This window comes from Sceloporus occidentalis, unplaced genomic scaffold, assembly GCF_023333645.1.
Source record: "Sceloporus occidentalis isolate IW3139 unplaced genomic scaffold, rSceOcc1.0.p SCAF_20, whole genome shotgun sequence".
In the NCBI taxonomy this organism is placed as follows: Eukaryota; Metazoa; Chordata; class Lepidosauria; order Squamata; family Phrynosomatidae; genus Sceloporus; species Sceloporus occidentalis.
Genome location: NW_028317000.1, coordinates 546,751 through 571,790, shown reverse-complemented (window position 1 = coordinate 571,790; position 25,040 = coordinate 546,751). Strand labels below are relative to the sequence as shown.

The following is a 25,040-nucleotide window of genomic DNA, read 5'->3' as shown; positions in this document are numbered from 1 at the left end:
GTGCCTCCTTTCCTGTGGGTAGGGATGTATATTGAACATTTCCAGTCTTTTGGACAATGTTTTGTTTTCCATATCTGTTGGCATATTTTAATTAATACTAGAGTTGTTTCTGTCTGTGTGGATTGTAGCAGTTCAACTGGAATATCATCTGTTCCTGGTGATTTATTCTTTCCGATTTCTCTTATTGCAGATTCTATCTAGCTTGCTAAGATTTAGGATTCATCTTCATATGGTTCTTCATTCCATGTGTTATTCATTTTTCATCTCTTTTATATAACTCTTCTGTGCATTGTCTCCAGTGTTTTTGTATTGCTTGTTTTTTAATTTCTTCTTGATCTTGCAGTATGTTCCTCTTCTTGTTAAAGAGCATTCCAGTCCTTTGAGTTATATTCAAACTTCCCAGCTGCCCTTTGAGTTCCAGGATCTTTTGAAAGAGGTTTCTCATTCTAGTCAAAAACATTCTTATTGTTCATATCAGGGTGCAAAAATCAAATTTTACTCTATCTGGCAAATGCCCGCTTTAAAACATATTTTGATATATCTTTGTATAAGAATTGTACCACAATATTTGGAGAATTCCAAAATTGGTCTAATAATTATGTTCTCATCTGCACATTAGTCTGGGAAATTCAGACAGCATAATTTGCAGAGGCTATTATATCCAAACATCAGTGCTAGGGACAAATGGGTCGGCTTGCTTCTTCATTGTGTCATGAGTTCGGTTTAAGCAACCTTTTGGACAATTCCAATTTAACTAAAATAATAATAATAAATTAATTCTGGAACTAATTGATCCTGCAGAGATGACTACACTTTCCAGTCCTTTTGGTTAATTGCCATGGTTTTCAGACTGATATGGAAATATTATGCAAGTCCACTCTTCCATGTACACACATGGATTTTGCATATAGTTTTGCACATATAGCTGTTCCTAGCCTGATCTACTTCTTCATCTTAATACTCCATTCTTTGACTAAAATCAAAGACAGGAAAGTGCAGGAAAAGGTTAGCCTTTGGGGCTGAGGAGAATTCCAAACCAGAAAATGAAGAGACATAACATCAAGCTGAGTGAGAACCATAAATTTGTAGGTTGTGTGAGAAAGAGAGTCACAGGGAACAAAGAAGACAAAGATTGCCCCACACAGCTAAGAGGGCACCTAAAAACCTCCCCAAAACACAAAACAACCCCCCAAGCAAACAAACCTGGAACAAAAGGGTGGGGGAGTTCAAATTTTTATGAAGTGAGATTTTGTTGAACCAGAAGCTGTTGGTAAAACAAGGAAAATTGGTTCCAGCATCAATGCACTTACATCAATATAGTTGGCATTGATATAGTCTGAGTTTGGATCACCAAGAAGTGGATGCAGTTTAACTCGATGTCGATCATCTGGGGAGAAAAATCAGACAAGAGCCATCAGTCCACAGTATGCAAAAGGACACTGGAAGACCTTAATCTCATAATTCCTCATGGTTTATATCAGGGTGATTTTTCCTTTAAACTTTCAAGCACTTTCTTGAGACAAGGCAAATGAATGTTTCTATAAAATCAAAGACATGATGATTGAAATTCAGTCTTGGGTTACATGTTAAGACAGATAGAGGTAAATCAATTTAGTAAGCCATGGGATAAGCTCCTGCAATTCTAGTACAGATTTGCTATTAGAAAAACAACAATAGGCAGTGGGCTTCACCTGGCACAGATGAGCTTTTTTTTTGGCCATGTTCTTCTTCATTATATGAAGCAGGAGAAAATAGGCAGCCTCTTCAGCAATGGCAGAATGTACTAGTATCTGAAGTGAGCATATGTCTTTGGCAAACCTGGCAATATTCTCTGAGTCATGATTTCTCATAAACAGCTATCTATAAATGATTTATAAGACATTCATACACCATGAACGGATGTCTCACATAAATATTAAGAGTCTATGTTAAAGCCTATTAATGACGCAGAAGGAAGGCGTTAATAAATTACCTTCCTAGTTAGAGATACTCTCTTTAGATGTACACTAGGATGCACATAACGGCAAGGGTCCAAAACACACTGCAGAGATGTGGCACCAGAGCTCTGACAAAGAAGGGTAAATGTCTCACAAAACTACAGTCTCCAGAATTCCCTAGACCTGAGCCAGGGCAGTTAAAGCAGTCTCAAACTGGATTATTTCTGCAGTGTGTTTTGGACCAGAGATGATAAATGTGGTGGTGGTGATGAGAATGATGTAAATTTCTACTAATGAGCCCAGGGCCAAAAAAGCATGCCCACTAAAATTAAACTGTATTAAAGCTGTTAATATTTGCAGAAGTAAGGATTGTAAAAGTACAAAAATATACTTAAGCCCTGCTCTTGATCTCAGGGTATTCAGTAAGCAGGAGTACTGAGTGATCATGAAGAAGGGGGATCATGGAGGAAGAATGCAATGGAGCCTCCTAGGAAGCTAGCAAAGTTGGCTGGCTAATTTGAATCCTGAACATGAGTATAACATACTGATTGATTAGACCCATTTAACTCATTATCATCTGCAGTAAAGGTTCTCCAGTCTCTCCTTTACAAAAAGGTCACTTTTCTTCTGCAAAGAGATCAAACTGGGAACCTCTCAGAAAGGCTTCACTCTACACACAGACCTCATATGAAAGCACCTTACAATGCCAAGTAAGTAAGCCAAAAGGAAAAGGGTTAGGGGAGGGAAGTGCAAGAAACATTCAACAAGGAAGAGAGGGCATAGATGCACTGACTTCTGTTTGGTCCAAGCCCAAGAAGAACTGGAAAAATTGCATGTGGATGTTTATTTTAATAATACATTCTGTCTGTTTTTAACTCATGACATCGTATGTGGCTTATGTATTTTTATTAGTATTTGTTTTAATTTTTGAATGCTGCTTCAGTCCCAGTTTTGGGGAAAATGTGGGATATGCGTGAAGAAAAGGAGGACTTATGACTGAACATTTTGATGAAAATCAGTGTTTAAATATTCTAGTTAGACAGATAGATAGGCAGGCAAGCCTGTAGACAGACAGACAAATAGCCTAAACACGTACAGTCATTCACTTTTGCATTCTGGAGGCACCAAATCAGATTGCTAGCACTTTTACCCCAACATGCAGAGTTTCATCATGTTATAAATTTGAAGCCCATAAAACTCTGCTGCCAGTGCACTGGAGACTTACTAATTATAGACAAAGGATGACATCTGTCAAACCACATGGAACTCCAAAGGTGTGAACTGAGTTCTGTGGGCTATTACAAAATGATTGCTTTTGCAGACTGAAGCAAGACTGGACTTTTGTATATCTGACAGGAAATCAGCAATTCTAGCAAATGACAACTCAAATGTAAATACTTTCCAGGCTGTGAGAATTTTCAAGACATTTTGGGATCCAGAAATGAAAGAAAAGGATATACATTTTCTTTTTCTTTATTTCAATCTTTAAAAGATACTTACAGGTAGGGATGTGATCCTGCCTCCCCTTGGTCTTGTCTTTCTTCTTTGAAGCATCCCAACCGTCAAAGAAACTCTAGGAATAAAAAAAAAAGTCTATTATGGAGAACTAACAAACATTAATTTATTTAACAGCACAGATGCCTAATGGCTTCCCTGTGTGTTGATTTCATCATGCAGACCTGGTTATATAGGCACAGTGTGCAGGAACATTACTGTGGTAATGCAGAGTATTAGGAGGTGCTTTAGTCTTAAACTGATAATTAATATCATTAGCTTTCTAAAAGACTTATTATTGGTGGACATGAAAACGTGGTTGTTATGGTTTAACACAATTCTCTTTAAAATTTATTGTTAGGTTTTAGGTGCTTCTTTTTGTGAGTCACCTTGAGTCCACGCGGGGAAAAAGGCAGCAAATAAATAAATATATAGCAATCAGTGTAAACGGACGAACTTTGGGGACTAACATGATGAATGCCTGCAAAAACAAACAAACAAACACTGACCACGGAATATATTAGCTTCGATACACACCATATAGAATATCTGTCACAAACATCAGTGTACTTTCTATGTGTTTAGTGGCAATAATTTATTTTCACATAACTGGGGGAGGGGGGATTCTAAAAGATGGAGACTGTTATTTCAGTAGCTTAAATAGCCCAGGGATATTTACAGATACGATTTCTGTCTTGCAGGGACAGAGAAACCTGCATCTCAACCCAAAGAGGGTCAGTTAAGGACTGAAGATGCCAGCCACAGATGCTGGAGAAACGTCAGGAATAAACTCTTCTAGAACATGACCACATAGTCCGAAAAACCCACAGAAAACTATGGATGCCAGCCATGAAAGCCTTCGACTTCACATCACAGGGATCTTCTGCAGAGCATGGAAGGGGAATAAATGTCCTTAGATAACAAAGAACATAAAGTGCCAAACTCATAGTTTGCATAATGATCCCAAGGAGGACTGATCCCAGCAAGGACAGTAACAGAAATTTCAGGAAACTTAAAAATCTAGGATTGACAGAGCAAGAATTGGCAAGAGGACCTAGTAATTGAAAATCCATAAGTTTATTTCCAATTGTCGACAAAGGAAAACAATGAACTCAGTGGAATTCAAGTTCCAAAAAGCTGAGACCCCGAACAAGACAAAATGGCTCTTTTTATATTATTCAAGACAAAAAAGCTTCTTCAATACACCTGATTGGCTAATTACAATTTAAACATACAGAATTCTTACAATCAGAACAGAAATACATGCATACAGTGAGCGCTGGGGCCAGGATAGCACAGACTCAGCCCATCATATTTGGCTGATAGGAAAAAAATAAATTCCTTTGAGAGTGCATCCAAGCTGGAGTATATCAAGGAAGGCAACGAAAATGGTGAAACGTCGGGAAACTATGTCCTATGAGGAACATTTTAGGGAGCTGGGTATATTTAGCCTAGAAAGTATGATTGAGAAATGACATGATAGCCCTGTTTAAATATTTGAAGGGATGTCATATTGAGGATGGAGAAAGTTTGTTTTTGCTGCTCTAGAGACTAGGACATAGAGCAATGGATTCAAGCTACAGGTAAGAGTTGTTCAACAATGGACCATGCTACAGTACTAACTCTTATTTAAAAAGAAACCATTCCCTTCTCTGATGGTAAGAGCTTTTCAAAAGTGGAACATGCTGCCTTGGAAAGTGGTGGAATCTCTTTCTTTGGAAGTTTTAAAACAGAGGCTGAATAATCCATAGGGGGTCACTTTAATAATGGATTCATTCCACAATATTTATTTTGTAAGCTACTAGAAATTCCACACATCCCCCGAAGGATTAAAAATCCACTACCCACCAGGATTCTTTCCCCCACCTTTATTCTGCAGAGTAGTCTCTGAGCAAAAGACTGAAAGTGTTGTTGGTGGTGGGGAATTTTCCTTCCATGCTTGTAATATTCAAATACCTGTACTTTGTAAAATGTATAGTATCCAAAAGGAGACTCTCAGACAAGCACAACAACTGAACATCACAGTAATTTTGTGGTAAGGAAGGGGGATTTCAATAGAAAATCCTGTGAGACACAAAACATATTGTGATGATAGTGTTTTAAAGCATAGGCACAGCAAATGTTTTCTTTTGACATAGGATAATAGGCAATGTCATTGTTTAGGAACACAATGTCCTTTCAGCAAAAGTTTAAAAAACTACAACCTATAGATAGAGGCTTGCTGCCAATTTTTAAACTGAGCCTGCATCCCGGGCACTTTGCCATGATGACACAAGAATTCCTGACAAACAAAAGTAATTTGCCACGCTGGGGGGGGGGGGGGGCAGCTGAAAGTACATCTTCACAATGCAGATTGGAGTTTGATGCAACGAGTATTGCTATTTTTTCTTTAATAAATATTAACTTTTTCCCCCAACCATTCTTATTCAATTTGAGTGAAAGAAAATGCTTTTTCAAAATTCAAAGGATACAAATATTCAGAGAAATTATAGTGGCTGTGTGGCAAAGTTCTTAATTGTATCTAAATTTCATGTGGTCAAGGTGAATGTGTGGACCCAGTCAGCATTCTCGCTGCAGTGTTCTGCATATGCTAAAGTTTCTGAACAGTTTCCAAAGGCTATACGGCCATGTTTCTAGCTGTATGCAGCCTTCCCAGCTTCTCACATTCAATGCAGTCCCAATGGAAGATGTTATGAGGTAATGCCTCCCATGGTCTTTTTAAACAGGTGTGCCCCCCCCCCCCCCGACCGCCTGTTTAAAATGACTATAGGAAGAGTTATCTCATGACATCTTCAATTGAGACTGAATCGAATGTGGGACGCCTGGAAGGCTAGTCTCTAGAGCAGCAGAAAATAAGCTTGCTCCATCTTCAGAATGACATCCTTTCAAATATATCCTTTCAAAAGCAACCTTAACTTCTACACGCTAAATGTACCCAGCTTCCTAAGCCATCCATCATAGGGCATGGTTTCCAGACCTTTTACCATTTTGGTCGGTTTCATCTGGACACACTCCAGTTTGTCAACATCCTTTTGGAATTGTGGTGCCCAGGACTGGGCACAGGATTACAGGTGATGCCTGGCTAAAGCAGAATAGGGTTGTACTATTACATCCCTTGATCTAGACACTATATTTCTATTGATGCGGCCTAGAATTGCATTGGCTTTTTAAGCTGCTGCATTACACTGTTGAATCATGGTCATCTTGTTTTCTACTAAGACTTCCAGATCCCTTTCACATGTACTGTTGTCAAGCCAGGCATTACCCACCCTATATCTGTGCATGACCTGTTCTGCCTATAGACATCTGAGAGAAAAACACAGACACGTCAATGTCCAGATGTTTGCTTTCATCCTATTACATTACACTGCATGTAAGGCATCATATGGCCATTCAGGTCCTTTTATAAAGCCTTTCATAAGGACTTTAATAAGGACAGAACCTTCTTTCTTTAACAGTCTTTGTAATACTTAATACATACAGTGGATCCTTGTATCCATTGGGGTTTGTTTCCAGGACCCACTATCGGATGGTCAAGACCCATTAAGTACAATGGCATAGTAAAATGGAGGGGGAGAATCACTGTTTGTTTTTTGGAGTGTTTATGTGCATGTGTGTGTGAATATACAGAGAGAGAGAGAGAGAGAGAGAGAGACAGAGAGAATATTTTCAAGCTGTGATTAGTTGAATCTATGGATAATGAATCCATGGATACAGAGGGATGACTGTATATGCATTTTATCATCCTGTAAATAGTATAGTTCAGCCATATATCCATCATCATCATCATTAGGTTCTTTCATACTTTTCATAGTGTCTGTTCAGGCATTTTACAGACATTTAATAAAGGCTTTCATATGTATAGAATCCTGTCCCTTGTATCGTATCCATCAAAGAATTAAATCACAGGCATTCAAGGGTTTTCCCTCTTTATCACTATTAAAATCTTAACAACCTCTGTTATAACCATAAGCATCTATAACAGGCTTCTGTTATGTTCATACTGAACATATATCTATTTCTTCTTATCCTAGAAATTTATTTATACATGTTTGGGCAGATTATCAGCCTATCAGGAACAGCCCAACTGTCTGCGACAACAGTGTTTGTTGGTGACAACATGCCTAAAGGCAATCTGATATGTAGATTCATTTATTCTCATCTTATCCTTGTGCATTATCAGTTGTCCAATCAAAATAAATCAAAACAAAGGTGCCGACTATACCTGGCTTATTCTTATTCACTCAAAGCAAAGATGTTTAGATAAGGGGGTACTTCAGGTCCACTTGGATCCTTTGGCTGGCTGCCCTTCTAACATCAACTACAACAGCTCTTGGTGATACGTTATTCTTGATCAGATCTTTTTATCTCAATAACAACTGAGCACATTACATCTACTAAAAGTATTACATATCACTTCTGCTCACATGCACAATATGTTTTATTCCCTGTCATGTCTTATTGATATCTGAGTAGGTGTCTTCCCACACTTAAGTTGAAGCCACATTTTTACTATATCTGGCTTTATGTATTATATTTTACATGCTATACTTTATATGATATACTAGGCTACACTCTGTACTTTACAAATATATTCCCAGGCCTCAAAAGATGTCAACCAATACATCTGGCCTGTAACACTTTCTCCTCCATGGGCAGCTGAGGAGGTGCAGAGTGAGGAAGACATGCACAGCTGAAAAAAAATATATGTGCAGAAAGCACACACATGTATAACATGCTTAGCTGCCTTAACAATAGCAACAAATGCTTAAAAATCTTACTAGAAAAAAACCATACTAGATTCTAAGCACCCTGAGAACGGGGGAGAAAAGTCAGAGGCTCTTTTCACAGTCACACTAGCCATGAGATGAAAAACCAGGCTTCGATGGGTTTTTTAAAAAGAGGAGGCAAACTGTGGAGGGGTTGGGGTTAAATTGAATTTATAAAATTCTGAAGCAATATGATTTCTGAAAATCAGTTTCTAAGTTGCTTCCCTTCTTGTACAGCCAGCATAGAAATTGAGCTTATTGTCTCACGAGAGACTGGACAGATCTACACTTACCAGAATACTCTGGGTTGTCTCCAGAGATTTCTGGATCCTAATCCCTCTCCCCTTCTACACAGCTGCTCTCTTTTGCTGTGGGTTTCATCTCTTGCAATGAATAACCAATAGCTGCCTTCCCATGCACTCATTGCTCAGCACTGCTTCCCCAGCCTTTTCTTGCATGACACTGCTGCTGAAGTCTGAATGAGACACCCAGCCACACTATTGATCCTGAGCGTCTCATTCTACCTTAGAGCAATTTGTGCCTGCAGCAGCAGCACTGGATAGTGAAAATGCAGCTGCCATTGTTGCTGCAAAAAAGCTGGAAATCCACAACAAAAAGTGAGTTGTTTAAATGTGGATTAGGGGGAGGAAGTCTCAAATCAGAAACGAGTGTCACCATGATAATCCAGATATGATTCAAGATTTTGATCCTCTGTCATGTAAACAGTATACAATGAAGGGGGGGGGTGTCCAGGTAAATCACTCATGCAGACAGGGTCAAATACTCCCATCTCTTTTTAGCCAGTTCAAAGTCATGTCCTTACACTGACTGATGTTGGCCTGTCTGGAACAGAGTTGTCCTTGCCAAACAGAATCAAGAGCCGATCAAACAGTCTATCAAAGCAAACAAACACCCAGGGGCTCCACTTGTTTTCCAAATTGAAAAAGAATTCAAGTTATAGTCACTCTTTTCTGGCTTATTTTTTAATATGCAGTCATAAATGAAGTAGCTGAATAGAAAAGAAGCCAAGAGAAGCAATGTAGAAAGATTGGTTGATAGAAGAATAAGACCAGGGTGACTAGAGGTTCTCCTTTTCCAGGACATGTCCTCCATTTCAACCTTCTGTCCAGTAGGAATTCCAAAATGTCCCTTATTTTGAGCATGACTGAGAAGCATGAATTTATATTTATATGAGTGTTTTATTTTGTAATATCCTACATTTGTCTTGAATGTCCTACATTTCACAGTACCTGGTATTCTTTTGGGATGAAGACATCTGGTCAAACTGAGCAAAACTGAGGATCTATGTCTGCAGGTTCATGGAGAATTGAGAAACGTATCAAATAGTATCCAGTTTGTTGTATTGGCTGAAAAGAAGGTAAGTTGTTTCCCTATTCTGAGTAGAGATAATAGACCAAAAACTGACTTTTTATGAGTCAGTCTTAGAAGAATGGGGTTGAGGGGTGGGCCTTGTACACTATTACAAGGATGAACTTCAGGCATGGTCTGATGTTAAGTTCTCACCTCATATTCCTGTTTGAAGCCATAGCCTTCTGCAGTCTTCATCTGGTTTATGTGCTGGAGGAGATCAGCTACTCGAACAGCAGGATGAAGTTGCCCAGTGTGATAGGGAGAACCTTTGCGCCCACACTGCCTTCGAGGGGAGCCCCCTAACAAGCTGCTTGACTCATTGATGATACTACTACGCTGGTCACCTGTGAATGACAGAATGAAATGTGATAGGAAAGTATGAAAGAAATCTCTACAGCTGGACAGGTTACAGGGAGTCTCCCTCCTTGGAGGTCTTTAAACAGAGGCTGGATGGCCATCTGTCGGGGATGCTTTGATTGAGAGTTCCTGAATGGCAGAATGGGATTGGACTGGATGGCCCTTGTGGTCTCTTCCAACTCTACGATTCTATGATTCTAAAAAGCTATGCAAATATTAGATATAGTAAATACTTGAATGGAAGCTAAATGCTCTGCTAGAATATTAGATAGAAACACGTGGCCTAAGCATTTTCGTAACCTTCAATCTGTTGACTCTAACCATCTTGGTCAGACCCTGGATTCATCTCTCTCTTCCCTAAATCTTGGGGATTCTGCTGACTCAGCAATGCCTTTATTTAACTCCACTCTTTCCTAGACTCTTGACCGCTTTGCCCCTATCTCTGTACGCACTTCTTCCTCCAAGACTAGGCCTCAGCCTTGGATTACCCTCATTATCAAGTTTCTCCGGTCCTGCTCTAGAGCGGCCGAACGTCTTTGGAGAAAGTCCAAACAGTGGGCTGATTTTATTCATTACAAATTTGTTCCTTCTTCCTTCTCATGTGCCCTGTCTATGGCTAAACAAACTTATTACAAATCATTGATCTCCGCCAATGAGAGGCGCCCGCAGCGTTTGTTCTCCATCTTCAACTCTTTGCTTAAACCTCTCTCTCCTCCTGTCTCTTCATCATTCTCTCCTAATGACTTTGCTAATTATCTTGTCTCAAAGATTACCACTATTCGCTCTAAGATAGTCCCTCCTGATTCTTCTTCTGCTCATAATCTTCTATCGCCCTCGCCTAAAAAAATTTCTGTGTTTCCTCCTGCTTCTTTGGATGAACTCTCTATACTTCTGAACTCTTCCAAACCTGCAACCTGTTCTCTTGACCCAATTCCTACTCGTCTTCTAATTTCTATAGCTCCCTCTTTTCTGCCCTCGCTTCTCCATATCTTCAATCTCTCTCTCTCTACAGGCTCCTTCCCTTCGGACTTCAAACATGCTCTCATTTCCCTAATTCTGAAAAAACCTTCTCTTGACCCCTCCTCTTTGTCTAGCTATCGTCCGATTTCTCTTCTTCCCTTTCTTTCTAAGGTCTTGGAACGCGTTACTTATTCTCGCTGTCTCGAGTTTCTTGAAGCCAACTCCATTCTTGGTCCCTTTCAGTCTGGTTTCCGCCGAAGGCATTCCACAGAGACAGCTCTCACTAAGATCTCGAATGACCTTTTATGGGCCAAGGCTAATGGCCTTTACTCTGTTCTCATCCTTCTTGATTTGTCTGCTGCCTTTGACACCGTTGATCACTGTCTTCTAGTTGATATACTTTCTGACCTTGGGTTCTCAGACTCTGTTCTCAACTGGTTTAGATCTTACTTGTCAGGCAGATCTTTTGCAGTGGTCGCAGGCAGTCAGACTTCATCTCCTGTTCCCTTATCTGTTGGAGTTCCCCAGGGCTCTGTTCTGGGTCCCCTTCTGTTTTCTCTCTACACACTGTCCTTAGGTAAACTCATTAGCTCTTTTGGTTTTTCCTACCATCTGTATGCCGATGACACCCAGTTGTATCTTTCCTACTAGAGAGGCCCCTTCCCCACCACCACTCCCTTTGTGTCATGTCTTTTTAGATTGTAAGCCTGAGGGCAAGGAACCATCCAATTAAAAAGATTGTATGTACAGCGCTGTGCAAATTTACAGTGCTTTATAAATAAAGGTTAATAATAATAATAATAATAATAATATGCATCCAAACAATTTTACTATATTCAGTCTCTATGTCATATATAGTCATGACCACCAGTCCTGAGCCCCAATTTATTTCAGAAATTTTAACCCATTTCTTGGGATACTGCAATTAACCAAATAGGAATGAACACAAAACAAGTGCCCCTGCTCCATTAGTGACACAGTTTCTAAGCAGGCAGAGCCAACAAGCATCTGTTGAGAATGAGGAATTGTTACTTTGCAAAGTAACTTATTATATAACTAGACACAAACCCCACAAAGTAATTTGTTAACATTGTTCCTCAAAAGGTACATGCACTTTTGGGATCAGGCCCCATTCCTTATTGGCCTTCATCCTGCCAAATGCTGCATTGTAACCGCTCACCCCAACAGGTTATGCTTGTGGCAATCCAGCCTTCTTCAACTGAACAAACCTGCTCCCTGCTGGATTACAATGTACCTTTGTTGCTGTAGTTGTGTGCATCCATGAAGGACAAACCCAGCCGTTCATCTTCTTGCAGAGTACTCTGATCTGTGAAACTCCTATCAATTGCACTCATCATGTGTGTCTTCTCATTGCGATAGTTGGTCGTAGCTTTGGCCTTGTTGACTGGTTTCCTAATGCAAAATTACACATAATGGGAATATGTCACACTAAGTCATCTGCTTTGACACTTACCTACAAGTATGTTTTTTAATAGTGAAAAGAAAAAAGAAAGAAAGAAAAGAAATTCAGAGGTATATTTAGTGAAAGTATTTTTCTCTGCTGTCATGGACTTTTATATTACAGTAAGCTAAGAAACATAGTTAGATTCGTAGGACTTGTCTGCACTGGCCTGTAAGTCCAGGGCCAGTCCAGTACATTATGCTCTGGAACTGGACTGGAATTGGCCATGAGACAACTGCATCCCTTACCTACAGGAGCTCTGCCATTTTTCTGGAGAGTGTGTCACCTGTGTGATCAATTAGACCAGAGGATATGGGGACCCCCTGTCAAAGGCTGCCGATAGATGCGAGATGTAACTTTAAGAAGGTGGATTTTATCACATTTCCCTGTCACCAGGGAGCACGCAGCCCATATGCAACCCAGGTTTCTCCAGGCCTCCCCCCCCCCCCCCCCAATCTCTTCAAGAATGGGATTTTCCCATTCTTGAATAGATGTGGCAGAAGTCTGGGTTGCATATAGGCTGTGTACTTCCCAGTGACAGGGAAATGTGATAAGATCGCCTTCTTAAAGTTAAATCCCATGTCTATCATGGGAGCAAAGCTAATATGTGTCAGGGTGAGCATAGGACTTTTTTTGCCTGTGCAGACAAGGCCTTAGTTTCACTTTTAATGGAGCTGCCAAACCATGAAGATAGAGGCTGGTAGAGCCAATGTACTGAGCTTAATTGGGGATGTAGAATTCAAAAGCATCGCCAGTTCCTTTAAAACTTGGGCCACAACATGGAGCTGGTTCACCATCTCAATGACATCAGTCACCAGCCTCCAGAGCTTCATGACATCAAAATGAGCAATCGAATGGCACTCACTCTGTAAACCAGTCTCATTCCTCAGAGATTACCTGTGTGAGTCCTTTCAGCTGCTTCTGAAAATAAATCTTAGCTTCTTTTTTATGTGATACAGGAACACACAGAAACCTACATATGGGAATATGGCTAATCCCTTACCAGGGAAATTTAAATATACCAGTCTCCAGCAAGAAAGAAAAAAATATCTTATGGAATGAACATGCAAATGCAAAGCCAAAACCATGCTGCTGCTGCTGCTGCTAGATCCATTTCCAAAAAGGAGGTGCCGGCTCCCGTTTACCTCCAGTGAGTACACAGAGCTTCTTTGAGATTAATGATAGCCAATGTGATGGCCAATGCATATGAGGGATGGCACCAGAAGCAGTGCAGTATTATTTCCCTTTCATTCTTTTAATTACTATGTAAGAAAAATGTTAAACAATTTATTTAATCTGCAACAAGCATTGATTTAAAACATCCAACATTTTCAACCCAGCACACCTTGGGTGACAGGGCTCTGCTTTCCTGAGCCAGGTCTTAAATGATCTATGCCTTTTATCACCTAATCTCCTTAATGGAGAGTCAAAGGGTCACCTGACTGCTCCATTTCTGTTCCACACCCTCCCTTACTATTGGATAGTATTTAGTATTTAGCAGGGAAAGGTCTCTAGGTCAACTCCTTTTCCTTGAAATATCCAGCAGTGAAATACAGGAAAGTATGGAAGTGGCTGAAGAAGATGCTCAACAGGAGCAAGCACTGATCTTAATCTCCTTTTGCATCTGCACTACTCACCAGGTGTGATCAAAACAACTGTGCTCTCTACATCCTTGCTTGCCTTCACATTATGGAATAGGTGGAAGAAAGATTATCTCTTTGCCCAGTTATTAAAAACATCCAAAAATTAGCAAAAATTCTGATCAAGTGCCAGCTGAGATTGAATAATTCCCCACTGCTATACTGGAAGGGATTGCCATGCTAGATGCAAAGAGGCTTAGTGTGGAAGGGCTAAGCATTATTTCTCAACTGCAAAAATTAAATTTGATTTTAATAATACTGAGGTGACAAATAATTTTAAACAGTTTTTTAAAAATATATAGTGTATTTTTCATACGTCTTTTCTCACCCCATAGCTACCACCACAAAATTTCTGGCCACTAGCCTGGTTCTCATCCCAAGAAAACTGCATATTAAAATATTTCTGTTCTGAAGGCAACATGGCTATTTAGAAATCATTAGGACTTTCCCCATCTCATTCTTCTTTCCTTGCAATATTACCCCCCCCCCCATAATTTTCTCCTTGATGTAGATCGACTAGATGAAAATATGCAGTTGTCAATGTTCATATTTTGCCAAATTTTTAGATTTCTATTTCAAACTCTCCTTATGTCAATAGAAAAGACTAAGCTTTCAAAATGGCAAAAACATTGTAACAGGAGGGAAATCCTTAAGGTTTACTAAGAGCACTAAATATGGTCACACATCATGGGGAGGATGAGCTCTGTCCAATCTGGAACTGCCTTATGATGTAGTTGGTTCAATTAGGAAATTTGTAAAAGATGAGAATTCTCTTGCTTGGATACAAATAGAGAGAAATACGTTATTGAATTATCTGGTTGGAAATATTTTTAAAAAACAGTTAAGAACTCATTTACAGAAGGGATGCTTAACATATAGCTACAAAAAGCAGTTAGTACCAGCACCTGCACCCCCTGTCTGTTCTGGAACACCCTCTATTTAAATAGGAAGATAAATTTAATCAATTTAGGGCGTGGAAAGAAAGAAGAGTATATAGAATAACCCATTTATTCCCAATGTGTAAATCTATAAAATTGGACTAATTCAGAATTAAATTGGAACTAATAAAAACATCACGGCAGCAATTAATGTAAATAAATGCTTTCCAGGCTAAATCAAGTAGAACAGAGGGACCCTATACAACAATAGACTAAATAATACAAGAGGACAAATTTCCAAATTCTATTAATCAAGACAAGAAGTTAAATTTGGCAAGTCTAAAGGAATAAGATTTGAGAATCAGAGTTGGGGACAAAAATAGTTAAAAAGAAATGGATTTCAGTTTGGTAAACCTGACTTTATAATTCAGTATGTACTCAAATTAGAGAGAACATATTTAAAATTATCCATAAATGGTACTATTACCCACTTAAATCGCACAGGATTAATATTGGAGTAGCTCAATTATGCTAGAGAGGAAGTGAAAAATTCAGAAATTGGAATCATATATGGCTTTTATGTCCAAAGATATGAAAATTTTGGGAAGAAGTCTTAATATGGTTAAGGCATATAATAGGAGGAAAAAGTTCACTTCAGAGGAGCATTACTTCTTATTTTTTATATGAAAATGAGAATTTACCAATGAAGACTATATTATCTTGGGTCTGTGCTACAGTGATGAAGATAGTCCAAGTAGGAGGCTGGGATTGGAGAACTTTTAGATACAGAATTGGTTAAATAGAATATAGGCCACAGCTTTATCTGAAAAATTAACATATAACATAAATTAGAGAGAGGAGAAATAAAAGAGAATTTATTCAAGCCTGTATGGAAACTATTTTCTAGTTATATGTGATGGAGTAATAGCAGATTCACACCAGCATTAGATCAAGTGAGATTTTAGATAAATGACTAGTGGAATATAGGAATAACGTTAATGAAAACAGATAATAAGATAGAAGTAATTTTTAAGTAAAAGAATTGACAGGGAAGTGTCTTATACATATATATGATTGGGGGAGGGGAAGTTTTAGATTATAATTTTATTGTATTATTATAGTATATGTAAACAAAAAAAATAAAAAAATAAAAATGGTATTAAATAGACCCACTGCTTCTTTGATTAGATCTGAGAAACTCTCCATGATAAGGCATTTACACATTGTGTACAACCACTGATTCACCAACAGTATTTTATCAGTTTTTAATGAGACAATTTACCCCAAAGTTGCCCCAAATTAAACTTAACAGAACCTATTAGTTTATATGTCAAATGTTAATTTATTTCCCCAGCATTTCAGAAGATACAATTTGTTTTGCCAGTTTTCCAATATTTATTATGAGATGAATACTTAGAAAATAGGAACTTCAGAATGTGAACTCTACTGTTCAGCAACTGTCCCCAATTCAATTCAGGTCAAGTCTTCTAGAAGATGGATCTGATTGAACAGAGATGCAAATTCCACCTTCATCATGTTCTCTGATGCTTATTTGCTCCCCTGTTTACACAGCTCAGTGGCAGAACATATAGGTTGCATTCAGAAATTTTTTGGTTCCATCCTTGGCATCCAATCCAAAGAGAGTGTTTTTGTGCCTTTCAACCTGACCAGACTCCCCAGACTTTCCATTTTCTGACAAAAGCGGGAAAAATGGATTGTACACCTGGAAGCCTCAGCAATTCATCTTATGAACAAGTTTTAGGGAACCCTGTACTGTTTAACATTTTAAAATTTTCAGTTGTCCAGAACTATTTGGGGGGCAATTTTGGAAGTCTATATGGCCTGGGGCAAGGTTCCTCCATTCAGATCCAGTTTTCAGATCTGGCACAGCTGCTCAATGCTGGGTTTAAAAAACTGGGTGATGGGAAAGACCCTACTTGAGAATCAGGACAACTGGGGCCAACCAGAGGTGACAATTCTGGGCTAGATGAACAAGGTTTGATCTAGTATGATGTGGCTTCTTGTATTTCTATTCCAATCCAGAAATACTAACTTTGGAGTCATGCAGGCAGACTTGAGAAAGAGTTGTGCGCAGCCGTGGCATGCTGGTACTGATCACACAGGGGCTGGGGCAACCGCATGCACCAAGCCCCGATTCGGGCCACTGCCACTGTCCTCAACCTGGCTGCAGGCAAGGAGTGGCTTTTCACTACTCATTTTTGTGCCAGCTCTTCTGGGTTGGGGTTGGCTTAGTGCAGCTTCCAGCCACGTCAGGGTATGCATCATGTAAACGCCACACCCCGACATGGCACTTTGGGCTATTCTGCTTTGGACCAGGAACTACTAACAGTTTTCAGACATAAAAGGACCAGCACTTTGGCTGCAAATTACATAAGCACCATTATCTCCTACTGAGGACCATAGAAATTGTTTACTGTAGATAACCTTAAATCCATAGACCAACATGATATTCCAAATGTCCTGAATTAAGACCTTTCCAATCTGGAAGGCATCCTTTCAGCACTTCACCAAGGTAAAATGTTTCTGGCTTGGGAAAGAGAGTCTAACAGGAGATATGGGCTAGTTAAGAAAGGGAAATGACAATTATAGTGTGTTTTTTGCATAGTCCCATGAAACGCTTCAAAGGAAAGCCCAGCTGACTCTCAGATTTTGCTGGCAGAGGCACCATGTATCTCTTATCCAACAAGTTGGCTATGAACTGCATCTACTCGCTTTTTAAAGATTTTAAGGATGTGCTGAGTTGCCAGGTCTGATACATTTGAGGCAAATGTGCTACGAAAACTTATTTTTCTGTTGATCAGTTCACAGCATCTTCTTTTTAAAATGCCTTGATTTGTTTATTTGATTCATACTCTGCTCATAAGTATTCAGCACAGCTTCTGCATGGTTGTCATCCTGACAAAAAACTGATATGATCACTTGGAAATCTAATTATGTTAAAAGCCCAAAGAAAAACCACAGGTTTGCCACTCTGTACCAAATATACCTGAACTTCTGAAAATATATTCACCTTTACTGTCACCACTGTCAGCTCAGTAGCAATATTCTTGTCAGGGTTCATTTATCCAGGAGGTAAGAGAAGGACGTCTATGTCTTCCTTTCATGCATCATGAATACAGTAGGAAACATGGGTTCAGAGAAGAATGTCAGAAGCTCATAAACATGACCTCAAACAGAAGGTGAGCTTTCAAACTCCCCAACGCTAGGATTAAAATCCAAGCTAGAAAAGAATAACTTTCTGGCAGCAGCTCTCTAAAATACATGTTTGTTTCCTAATCCCCTACCTAGAGAACCATGATAGTCCCTGATAGTTGCGCGTTCTGAGAGCGTTCTGGTCACTGTGGATATAGCTGGATATTCTAAAGGGGATTTCAGGTTCTGATAACTTGTAGCTGAACACTCCTTTCTCCCTCTTTTGTTCTGGATTGTCTACATTTGTTTAAAGCAGCATTACCCTCTATAAACACAAAAAGGTACTTTTAACATTTACGAGACATGGAAAAGAATCAGTTGGGAACAAGGAGCACAAGTGGATAAGAATTACTTACGGGTAATAGGAATAGGAATAGTAGTTCCTCCTGGCAAGCGTGCAGACAAAAAGAAACATCAGATATTGCATGAGCAGGTTTTTTGGCAAATAAAAGAGGAGAAGATGGGGGTATCTGGAACCTTAAAATGACAACAGACTAGAGACTTTCATGCAAAGGGAGGAGAATGGAGTAGGAGACTGAGGAAAGAAGACTGAAAAAGCAATTGGCTAGCAATGACTAGAAGCTTTCCTACATGCTCTATACCTGAGGAAAAGCAAGGTCACTTGCCAACCAAAGCTTTGGACAAGATGATAGGCGACATGCAGTCCTTAGCCTATGTTTGAAAGACTTCTGGCAATCAAGCAGTTAGGAAACCTGCAAAGCGATACACTCCTTCCATAGAAATTCACAGGGCAGGAAGGAAAAAGAAGAGAGGGAATATAAGGATTTCAGATAGGATAATGGCAGAGAGAGAAAGAAGGAGGGGGTGGAGGATAAGTGTTTAGTGAAGAAAGATGACAGAAAACATTATGGGGGGGGGAGATGTCTCCACACATTCTGGTAATGACTTCAACCCCACGAACAGGCAGCATGCAGCCCCTCATAAATTATCCCCGAAGAAATCAGGAGAAAACCAACCATTCTTGGTTGCTGCTCCCTTTGCACCTGATCACCTTGGGAGTGGCAACCAAGCAACTGGCTGAGCAATGACTAAGAAGCCTCCAAACCATGCCAGCCTTGTGGTAAAGGCCAGCACAAGTGAGAGGCTTCTTAGTCACTGCTCAACTCTTCCTTTGCAACTGGGCACCCTCAGAGCAGCAACTCAGAAGAGGGCTGAGCAATGACTGAGAAGCCTCTCATCTATTCTGGCCTTGGTTGCTGCTCAGCCAGCTGCTCCATTGCTGCTCCCAAGGTGAGCAGGGGCAAAGGTAGAAGCTTCTCCTTGGCAAGGAAGGACTCTTAATCCTTCTTTCATGGGGTGCAGAGGATCACGGCTGATGTGTGTGTAATGCCACCTGCTCTGGACTGGAGACTGGCATGGGCAGGGAAAGAGAGATATTTTTATTACAGGAGCTGCTCCAAGATGAAGGATACTTTAAAGAAGCAACACCAGATAGTCTTCCAAATCTCTTCCCAGGTACATGGCTTCCCCACACAGCTTCAAGTTCCACACACAAGCACTGCTTCTTCTGCTACCTCTTCTCTCAGCCTGTCCAATGAAATAAAGCAGGAGCAGGTTGGAGTGCAGCTCCAACCTGCCAACCAAGTCCTGTCACAAAAGCTTAAGCAGGGCTTCAAATTTGAAAGCTCCTTTGTGCTGCCACTTCTTCCCCACTGCCACATGCCTTCTCCAGTCAGTCTGTCCCCAAATGGTGCCATTCCAAGCCACAGAAATGATGCCCTATACCCAACCCTCACAAGAGTTTCCTGCCACTGTTAATGAAAGCAGATGCTAAGAGCTTGGGTGGCCTTGTGTGGACAGCTTTTGTGGACAGGTGAAGAGTGGGAGATGCCATCACACAAAGTGAGGCTTCCTACTAGATTTAAGGGACACTGAAAAGGAGTTTCATGTATTCTTCATCCTCACCATGGTTCTAAAGGCCTTTGGTTCCCCTTGTCTCTCTTGCACACCATTACTTTAACTGAAACACCCCCCCCCCCCCGCTGTCCCTTTTCCCTTCAACAACCCATTTCTGCCCTTTTTGCCCTGAGCACCTCCTGAATCTTTTCACCACCCTCAGGGAGGGTGCACTGTCCACTTTGGGGATCACTGTTATAGACGTAGGTGACTGTGACCACGTTCCATTTTTAAATCCTTTCCTTGAAGTGTCTCTCCCTGATTAAACAACGTACTTTTGCACAGAGTTCGGAAATACAGGGGTTAGTGCTAATACATTATCATTAAATCATCTACACATTTTTATTAGTTAACCTTAAAGTATTAAAAATGTATTAAAGAAACATCTTTAATTTTTTATGTATTTAACTCACTGATTGATTCACTAATAGAATCATTACTAAACAGTAAACAGAAATATAATTTAGAATGACAGGTTGAGCATCCCTAATCTGAAAATCCGAAATGCTCCAAAATCTGAAACCTCAAGAGGAAAATTCCACACCTGACCTCATGTAATGCTGAATTCCTGATATATCAAATGGTGTTGGGCATCAGTGGAGATGCTGGTAGGTGCATTTTTGGGGAGTCTCCCAGCCACCCACTTCCACCTTTAAGGCAGTGGCTGTGGTGCACCTGCTTGTTTGTTTGCAAGGATGAAGCAGACATATAGGATGTATATAAAACATAAATTAATTTTGTGTTTAGATTTGTGTCCCATTTCCAACATATGTCATTATGTATATGCAAATATTCTGAAATTCAAAAAAATCTGAACTCTTAAACACTTTAGTCCCAAGCATTTCAGACAAGGGAAATGCAGCAAGTACTTATAAGACTGGCTGATTATTAGGAACAACAATCTTAGGAAGCAATCCAACATCTCCTCACTGTAACATAATATTCACCTGCAAGACACTATGCCAGTACTACACAACCTCCATACAGAATAGCACCATTGTGCAGCGTGTCATAACTGGGTGCTGTTGTACAATGAACAACATGTAATGTAAAATGTGAAATAATGTGTAATGCACAACCCTAATGTGCAACATTGCTGCATATGCAGATCATCTTCTGCTGCTGTCAACAGAGAAAGTTCATTGTAGTAATTCGCTCCACACCAATTTTCACAAATAAATAAAAGGAAACAAAATTTTAGTGGATTATTTTCAAGTTCAGATCTTGACTGCCGAGACTGATATCTTCCAGATTTGGGATATGGGGCATCTAATAGCTAGCACTGTGTATTTCAATATCATTGCAGAAGACAAAAGAGAACAGAAGCCTGCAATATCACACCAACAGCACTGTAGTAACACTTTGCTCTTCCCCATCCACCAAGAACCATCCCCAGTCTTACAGGCACCATTTCTCAGTACACAGGCTGTATCTCTGACCGTCATGAGAAGATCTAATTCAGAGCTTGAGAACTTACTTTTTCAAATGACAACTCCTAGAATCCCCTTGCCAACATGGGTGTGTTGCCAATGGGATTCCAGAAAAGTAACATTCCCAGAATTTACCCCAGTTCTCCAGGATTTCATGCACTATTTGAATATTCATGCCATAAATATTTCCTCTGTTTATTTTAGTCCATTTATGAACTTAGATATCAAGTGTAAAGCAGTATACAGCAAAAAAAATACAGAAAAATGCAAAAGATTAAAATATAATATGTATGGGGAAATGTACAAAAGGTGCAAAAAAGGGGTGAGTCTATAACTTGTGTCTAAGAATAAAAACAGTTAGAATATACTGTCTATCAAAAGGAAGGTTGTCAATGACACTAAACGCCTTACTCCAAATTGTGGTGCATACCTCAGGAGCATGAGGCATAAAATAAAAGCAGTAGAAAGCATGGTAGATGAAGAATGGAATTAAGTCTGAAAACAATGCAGAAGATTCAAGTAATGCAAGTGATTTCTACCTCCAGGTGAAGATGAAAGACCTAGAGAATATGAGGTTCAGGCTGAATATTTGCTGTTGCAACCTGCTTTCATCTGCTGAAGGAAACATGATTTCATTCCTGGCTGTCTGGGTTGCAGAAATCTGCTCTGACATAACACTAAATGCAGGAGACAGAGAACTCACTGGTTTCTGGGAGCTTGATCATAAAAAAAATGGACATAGCTCACAATGTGGTGCTAAGTTTGTCCACTTTACAAAGTAAACAGAAGTCTTCAAAGTCCTCAATAGTCTGGATACTATTGAATTTAAAGGTACCAAATGACAAGTACTTCAGAAGCTAGCACTTTAATCTCGACGAATATGGCAAGAGGTTGCTGTGTATACCAGAAGCTTCAGAGCAGCAAACACAAAATGCAGCTGAAACTTTCTTTATTGGCTGCCAGTATGAAATGAGGACAAGTCTACATTGCTGAAATCTATGATGCAAACCCACAGGTGAAGGAACCCTCAAAGGAGGCTGTGCACAAGAGGAATGAACAACAGTCGCCAATACAAGACTAGTAAGTAATATAAATGGAGGGAAATAATTGTTTCTACATAAGTGGTCATTTTGGGTTCATGGTTTATCTCATTGGGGTGTTAAATGTGGAGTTGCTTCTTACATTCATAATTTTCCTGCTGAACAGCAGGCACCATTTTATTTTCTGAACTCAATACACTTCCACTGTAAAGAACTGGTTTAGTTAAACTTTATAAATGTTGCACTTTCCAAGTACACAACTGAACAGAACAATGTATAACTTGATTTCTATAAACTTGAATTCAGAAGCTTTCTGACTGAGATGGGGAATATATGTGGAAATGTTATGTCCCATGATCCCCCTCTTCTCTCCAGGGCCACTAAGACCAAGCAAGCTAACTGTCTAACCACTCTGCTATGCTATGAAAGGTATTTTGGTTATGTTGATCATAATGTTTGCATTTTGTTCTGCTTTACATGTTATGGAGTATGGCAATTCCTTTTGATCTCCAAACATCTATTAATCCAAATGATTCTGTAAATTTTGAAAAGGTTTTAGGCAATCTCCTTTGATCTTATTTAATTCCTTTAATCAAAGATGTATCTTTGCTAGTATTAGTAACTCCATTCCAGTCCCCCATACGGATCAAATTTTGAAAATCCAATTTTGACATCTTTCTTAATAATTTTTCACAGAACATCACTTTCTCATTATTTGGGGTATAAATACCCAGCAAAGGCACTATCTTGCTATTGCAAATTATTTGCACAATTATATATCTACCTTGTTTACCTTGAAATATCAATTTTGAATGTAATATTTTATTTATAAAGAAGACCACTCAATTTCTTTCGTTCTTATTTGCAGAAACAAACTCCAGATACCTTAATTCTGCAAAAACCTGCACTCACTATATTGTATATGCATTTCTTGAGGCAATTCATGGAGGGAGAAAGTCAGAAAAGCTAAAGCACAGAATGAGCTCAGGCTTGCTAAAGAGGTGAAGAACATTTTGATTATGTCCACAGAAAAGGAAGAACAAGGAAATAGTAGAGTCACCGGATGGAGAAGGTGGAGAAATGCTAACAGGGAAAAAGGCAGAACTGCTAAACAGTTTGCCTTGCTCTTCTCTGAAAAGGAAAACAGTGCTCAACCTGGGAGAAAAGGAGCAGATGATGCAGTAGGAGAAATGCAGCACAGAACAGATAGAGAGGTAGTACAGGAATACTTGGCTACTCCAAATGAATTCAAGTCTCCAGGGCCAGATAAACTATACCCAAGGGTATTGAATGAACTGCTAGAAGTAATATCAGAACCACTTTCAATAAACTTTGAAAATTTCTAGAGAATAGAAGAAGCCCCAGCAGACTGGAGGAGGGCAAATGTTGTCCCATGTCATGCCCTGCTTCCAGAGCATAGACTCTGACTCAGCGACTGGAGCAGTGGACCTGCTGCTGAACCAGAGCTAGATGAGGTTCCAGAGCTACATGTCTCAGAGGCAGACCAGATCACAATGCCAGCTTTGCAGAGAGTAGTGCCCATTCAGATACAGAAGACCACTTAACCCGACCTTCACTGAGTGGAAAAAACAAAGGGAGGGGTTGGGGATGTCTCAGAGGATTTTTAGGAAGCAGCAATTAATTAAGCAGCAGCTGTATTGAGCTTTATAAATTCCCAGCTCTGTCCTCCAGAAGTTATCAGAGATTATCTGATCTACATGGCTACCTGTCGGGTTCCTGAACAATGTGCTTCAGATGGATTACATCTGTTGACTCTGGATGCCATGCACCAGACCAGGACTGTGTTTATTGACTCTGGATGCCATTTACCTGCCTTGGACATTGCTGAACTCTGTTTGTGAATTATGGCTTATATTGTGATGAACTGTGACATGGCTTGCTCATTAGACGCAGGCTATCAGTTGTGTAGTCGTCAGTCTTTGACTGGTTGCCTGGACTGTGTTTGGAACATCCTCATCACCAAAAAAAAAAAAAAAAAGGGGGGGGGGGAGGACGACCCAAATAATTACTGCCCAGTCCACCTGCCATCACCATCTGCAAAGATTCTAGAACAGATCATTAAACAGACAATCTGTAAGCACTTAGAAAGGAATGCCGTGATAACTAAAAATCAGCATGGGTTTCCCAAAAATAAGTCATACCAGACTAATTTTATATTTCTTTCTTAATAGAGTCACAACCTTAGTAGATGAAGGGAGTGCTATGGATGATTTCAGAAAGGCCTTTGACAAGGTCCCACTTTATATCCTTGCAAAAAAGCTAGTAAAATGTGGCTTAGGTAATGAGACTGTTACGGTGGCTTAGTAACTGGTTGACCAATTAACCAAGAGAACTCAAAAATGGCTGCTCCTCATCCTGGAGAGAAGTGACTATTGACAGGGTTCTGTCCTGGGCCCAGTGCCCTTCAACATATTAATCAATGAATTGGATTATTCATGTTTATCAAATATGCAGATGACACTCAGAGGTGAAACTGACCACCCTGAAGGGGCGGCTTCAAGCTTTCCCTTCCAAAGCCTGATTGGGGCCACGGCAACCACACCCCACAGCC

The 25,040-nt window shown here is 39.8% G+C and overlaps 1 protein-coding gene across 9 annotated transcripts in view; it reads right to left on the bottom strand.

Moving 5' to 3' along the window:
* The window catches only part of LOC149301690 (receptor-type tyrosine-protein phosphatase U), a 332,194-nt gene that overhangs the window by 55,124 nt on the left and 252,030 nt on the right, over positions 1-25,040 (bottom strand). For 5 of the 9 annotated variants that reach the window (XM_089483669.1, XM_089483670.1, XM_089483671.1 and 2 more), the window contains exons 15-19: positions 18,438-18,467; positions 12,144-12,301; positions 9,725-9,915; positions 3,438-3,510; positions 1,311-1,387 (exon numbers count right to left, since the gene is read on the bottom strand). In XM_089483669.1, the coding sequence (XP_089339795.1) occupies positions 1,311-1,387; positions 3,438-3,510; positions 9,725-9,915; positions 12,144-12,301; positions 18,438-18,467 (529 nt within the window). The remainder of the gene's footprint in view (positions 1-1,310; positions 1,388-3,437; positions 3,511-9,724; positions 9,916-12,143; positions 12,302-18,437; positions 18,468-25,040) is intronic. The other 4 variants (XM_089483673.1, XM_089483674.1, XM_089483676.1 and 1 more) reach the window with 1 other exon arrangement.